This window comes from Etheostoma spectabile, chromosome 21, assembly GCF_008692095.1.
Source record: "Etheostoma spectabile isolate EspeVRDwgs_2016 chromosome 21, UIUC_Espe_1.0, whole genome shotgun sequence".
In the NCBI taxonomy this organism is placed as follows: Eukaryota; Metazoa; Chordata; class Actinopteri; order Perciformes; family Percidae; genus Etheostoma; species Etheostoma spectabile.
In genome coordinates, this window is record NC_045753.1 from 23175753 (window position 1) to 23181741 (window position 5989).

Genomic DNA, 5989 nt, shown 5'->3' on the forward strand with positions numbered 1-5989 from the left:
GTGTAAAATCTGTGCATATGACAAATAAATATCTTGAATCTTGAATCTTGAATGTTTTCCTGTACTCTTGTAGTTCCTGGAAGGCGCAACCATTGAGGTGGACCAGATCCACACTCACATGCGGCCCCTACTGATGATGCTGGGTGACTACCGCAGCCTGACGCTCAACGTGGTGAACCGCCTAACCTCAGTCACGCGACTTTTCCCCAACTCCTTCAATGACAAGTTCTGTGATCAGATGATGGTGAGAAACCTCAACATTGGTCTTCCTCCTCATCTCACAACATTTTTTATTCAAAACTCTTGACGGCACATAATGCAGTTCATTATGGAATCAGCATGACAACCAAACTTTTCAACTGTGGCACTTGGTGCTAGGCTTGAAACTGTAGAGAATTGTTTTTATCTACAGTAGCTACTAAATATAATTTTTTTTATACATATATGTATAAAGTTAAATAAGTTAAGTTGTTAAATAAGTTGTTATATAAGTTTAAAAATGTAACTGAATATTGCAGCAAGTATTAACAAATACAGTTATTTTTAGGTATTTTCATGAAAAAAAGTGTAAATACGTGAGAAATTAACTATGCAATTTCTCTTTTTAAAATTACTTTTATATACTACTATAATATATACTGCTATACTACTTAAGTGAAATATTAATATTAATTACAACCGCATTAAACGGTAGTAAAAGGCATAATATCATGAAAACAAAACTTCCATTGCCACAACATGTTTGAATATTGTTCCACTGACATATTCTAGTAAGTATTTAAACTGGTATGCCACATTCAGACATACCTATTGAGCTAGTCAAATGTGCACACACATGTACTTCACCAACACACAGTCTCGATCTCAACTCTCTCTGTCTCTCTCAGCAACACCTGAGGAAGTGGATGGAAGTGGTTGTAATAACACACAAGGGAGGCCAGCGCGGTGATGGGAGTGTAAGTATACATTACACGTTCAGACAGTCCAATACACACACCTACAAGCAGCTGTTTCATCATATAATCTCTGGACAATGTTGGACGAATCAGGTGCGGACATTGTTTATAGTTACCCTTTTTACAGATGACAATGAGCTACTTCAATCAAACGGGGGCTCAGTTGGTCATTACACAGACTTTGTACTTGGAAGCTGGCAGTGTAAAGTCTGTTTAATGTCCAGTCCAACTGTTCCAGACATTTGCGTTCTCACATGCAGCTCCTCCGGGTAATGTCTAGATAATTTCAGGTTTGCACTACATGCATGAAAAGAGGCTATTGTCTACATACAGCTGTCTACTGTCATCTTTTAAAACTCTTTCACTTAAACCAAACGGCACACGCTGGGAGGGACAGAGAAATTGCCCCTTATATTCACAAAGCCATAGTCGCATGTAGTCAACACCTCCTCATTGTGGCCTCCTCCCAGATGAGTTGCGAGTGGCCATATTACAATCAATGATTAATTAGGCGCCAGACAGGCTGTGGTGGGCCCAGCGCTGCGTCTCCTCATTATCTCCCGGACAGATAACCTTGTAAAGGCAGAGAAAAGGTGAGTTAGAAAGAGGGGGGGGAAAGCAGCTGCCTCTCACTCATAAAAATACAGACCCTTTTTTCCTTCCTGATTTTTAAGCGAGTGCATATTGCCCAATCTGGTTTAATTAGATGCAAATTGGCCCTTTGTTTTTTCTACCCTCTAACCAGTGGGCTTTGTCCGTGTTGACAGCAAGGCTGGCAGTGAAAGTAAAGCCAGGGTCAGAGGGTCAATTAGCCAAGCCTGATAAAGATGACAAAAAATGGAGAAAAGGGAGATGGAGCAGGACTGAGGAGGATGGTCGAAAGACATCCAGGCATGAAAGTGTGTTTTGACAGAGGATGAGGAGAGTATGAAGCAGACTAAAGAGGCATAAGGAGGAGTAAAGAGCTTGTATGAAATAAAAAGAAAATGAAAAGGGTTTAACCAAAACAAAATGTCATGACCTGATATCTGTCCTATGCCTATTCCATGGATTCTGTGTTGCTCAACTGACATTCCAGCGTTGCCACTGCCCTGTTATTCAACAAGCGCTGAGAAAAGTTGTTCCTGAGGTCACTCGTAAAGGTTGCTGCCGTCTGCCCATTCATTTCATTATCACCCTGTCTAATCTGCTCACCTTCCATATGGAACAAAGACAGACAACACACAGCCACACAAAAAAGCACATACTGCTCTGCTGACTCTGATCATTGTCTCCCGTTCCGGTACAGCCTGCGTTGGAGGGGGTTGAGGTGAGATGTGACCTGGTGTTGCGCCCTCTGTTCGTGACTTTCTGTCAGTAGTTGAATCAATGCCGTGGTAGTGGTGCTGGTGGAGTTGACCCGTATTTTTGTGTCCGTGTCTGTGGTCGTCTTCAGAAATGTTCCTGTCATCTCAACCTGTAACCTCACATTTTGACTGAAATGTCTAATCCTCCCACATTCCCTGTGACTTTTGCACCTCTTAAGATATTGATAATACAAGGTTTCATACTGTCCTCTATTTGTTTGTCTTGTGTGGGGCTCTGCACCTTTTCCGTGGGACGTTAACTGAGCACAGATTGCATTTTCAGTCGTTTGACTACGATTTGTCCTTGTCTTTCCACAGTGGCTATTGATCAAAACTGTGTGTCAGAAATGATGTCCATATGTAGTTCCATCATCGTTCCAAAAAAATTGAATACTCTCCATTCTTGCCTCCGTTCTTTTTCTCCGACTATTTCTCTAGGAGATGAAGATCTGTTCTGCCATCATTAACCTTTTCCACCTGATCCCAGCCGCACCTCAGACTCTGGTCAAACCTTTGCTGGAGGTGGTCATGAAGACCGAGAGGGCCATGCTCATAGAGGTAGGACACCGACTCCACTCCAACTCTTCTAGTTGTATTCATTGTAAGGTTCCATGGTATTACGAGGGTAGTTGTCGTGTAGGTAACTAAAGCAAGTAAAAAGAAAAAAAAAAAGAGTTTGGTCTTAATCAATAGGTAAAATAGAATACTAGGAGACCTTTGATAATCTGATATTAATTCCTACATCCTGCATTACGCCTTCTAATCCTATTTGATCTATATCTAATGTATAGGGTTAATGGTTAAAACTCTGTAATTCAGTACAGATCTTGACAAGAAAGTGCTTTTGCTTTTATGAAATTGTTACAATTTTTTCCATTTCTACCTGCTTCTTATTTCTCCTCTCCTCCCTCCTTCCTCTGCCAGGCCGGAAGTCCATTCAGGGAGCCTTTGATCAAGTTCCTGACACGTCACCCGTCTCAGACGGTGGAGCTGTTCATGATGGAGGCTACGCTGAACGACCCCCAGTGGAGCCGCATGTTCATGGTCAGACTCTGGCACCTCTAAGTAGCAGTCCCTTCATTGTTTTTATTGACACATTTTCCATTAAAAGTGCATTTGGCTGCCTCAGTAATGGGCTATAATCAGGGATATATTGGCTTTCGAGGCTCAGTGGTCCTGTTAACACCAAATTGAGACGGATTACTCCCAGTAAAAATTCTTTAAATGCGTTTTTACAGTTGTTGATCCAATGCAGTAAGCATAGTTCTCTCTAGTCTTTTATTTATTTTTTAGATTATGTTTTTGGGGCTTTCCTCTTTTATTTGAGGGAGGGAGGGAGGGAGGGAGGGAGAAAGGGCCGCAGGTTGGATTCAAACCCGGGCCGCTAGAGGTCACCCCGGTTCTCTTTAGTCTAACTCTATGTAATTTTGTGTTATATTTACAGTATATATGTGTATCTATTTAAATACAGAGTTTTCTGAAACACAAAGATGCCAAACCCCTAAGAGACGTGCTGGCCTCTAATCCTAACCGCTTCGTCCCCCTGCTGGTTCCCGCTGGCACTGCAGCAACTGTTCGACCTGGATCTCCCTCCACCACCACAGCCAGATTGGACCTGCAGTTTCAAGCTATCAAGGTAGACATACTGTATATTTTTTCATTACAGTTCTATCAGTTTATAAATCCTGTATACACACTTTTACACAGGAATGATTTATACGTGTAAAGCTAACCCTCAAGTTAGTCAGTGGTGCTGAATCCTAATCTGATTACTACATAATTCTCAGTAATTCCATCATATGACCTGTAACCTTTTTTTCTTCTCTATATTCATCCCCTCTGCTTAGATTATCAGCATCATAGTGAAGAATGATGAGGGTTGGCTGGCAGGGCAGCACTCCTTGGTCAGCCAGCTGAGGCGAGTCTGGGTCAGTGAGGCCTTCCAGGAGAGGCATCGCAAAGACAACATGGCTGCCACCAACTGGAAGGAGCCCAAGCTGCTGGCCTACTGCCTGCTTAGCTACTGCAAGTATGTACACTTATTCAAATTGTAATGGGGATGGAAACTGTCTAAATGTCGGAAAAAGTTGTCATAGTATCTGAAAGTAAAAATAGACTGTGGATCAGTGGTAGAGTGGTCGCCTGCCAATCGGAAGGTTGGTGGTTCAATTTCTGGCCCTGCAGTCCCATGTCGAAGTGTGGCTTGAGCAAGACACTGAACCCCGAGTTGCCCCCGATGCTGCGCCTTCGGAGTGTGAGTGTTTATCTGATGATCAGGTGGCACCTTATACAGCCTCGGCCACAGTGTATGAATGTGTGTGAATGGTGAATTACTACTAATTACTATGTAAAAGCGCTTTGAGTGGTCATTGAGACTAGAAAAACGCTATATAAGAACAGGCCATTTACATTACTTTTAAAAGGAAAATCTGGGTAAGGAAGTGAGAAACAATAAACCCTCTCTCAACTACTGCTGATGAGCCTTTTGTGAGCTAGGACGGTGACGAGACACTCAGCTCCCGAGACAATACTCGATAATGGGTTAACAAGGACTAGACGAGACAAGATTTTAACACCATTTTAAAGAAAACTTAAATGACAAAATATGACTGGAAAAATTGTATTCAATTGACAGTCACAAAATGGAAAAAACAAGCACATTTCACCAGGAACCCAAAATGCAGCCACACAAACCATTTAAAAGTGGCAGATAGTGTTTGCTACATTCACATTTTCACTGGTACTGGTATCCAAAATGTGGTGCCGGTACCAAACGGTACCATTTTACACACAACACAAAATAAAACATCTCCCCTCCCCTTACACTGCACCGCAACTTTTATTCTTGTATTTGTATATTATTCTGTTTTAGACAAGGGACGAGATCTTGTCACATCTCCCAGTGCAAACCGTTACTCTGAAAAGAACAATGCTTTTAAGATTATGCTTTTTAAGATTGTCAAACTTGATGACTAATGGCCGTTTTACAGTCGGCGCATCCAAGCGTGTGTTCACCAATGTGACGTCAAAATAGATTGTAGATCTTGCTGACGTGCCAGAATATTTTTCAGCAACAAAGCGGAAACAGAAAGCCTGAACGAGCTTGAGGGTAACCGGAAGCCAGGACTCTTGAGTGACTGCAAGTGTCTCATGGTGAACAAAAGGCTTGATCCGACGAAGTAGATCATCGAATCAAATTGAAGCATTGACGGCAATGCTGCTGCCAGTTCTGCCGTTCTTTACCTTTTTCTTCCAATCATGAATGCCCTTCTCACCCCACCTCTACGTCTGAACACAGAGAAAGTGCTAAAACACACAGAAAATGTTTATTTCAGACCCTGCAATTAAAAGTGCTGTAGGTAGTATTGTAAAGATCCAGGACTTCACAAAAAAGATTTGAACATCGACAACCCTCTCCTAAACCCCTCAGCCTCAGCAGTGATTGATTGGTGCATTTGAATAGGGTCAGTTTCAGCCAACATGAAAGGTAGTTTAAGTCTTACCTATTGCATCTTTAACCTCCAACCACTCCAGCCAGGAATTTTGTGTGTGTTTAGTCAATCATCCAATGATGAACAAAAAGTGTAAAATTGGCTAAGAAACATTGGTATCTATGGTTATTTGAAACTTCTAAGGTACAATAATACTGTGGGTGTTGGGTGCCAGTTCACCTCCTGGGCACTGCCA

The 5989-nt window shown here is 42.0% G+C and overlaps 1 protein-coding gene across 1 annotated transcript in view; it reads left to right on the forward strand.

The window, feature by feature from the left end:
- trrap (transformation/transcription domain-associated protein) overlaps positions 1-5989 on the forward strand; it is a gene marked incomplete at its 3' end in the record, with an annotated part of 91364 nt that overhangs the window by 22455 nt on the left and 62920 nt on the right. The window contains 7 exon segments of the mRNA XM_032502770.1: positions 74-244; positions 888-956; positions 2245-2265; positions 2741-2860; positions 3227-3346; positions 3774-3938; positions 4150-4331. Coding sequence (XP_032358661.1) covers positions 74-244; positions 888-956; positions 2245-2265; positions 2741-2860; positions 3227-3346; positions 3774-3938; positions 4150-4331 — 848 coding nt within the window.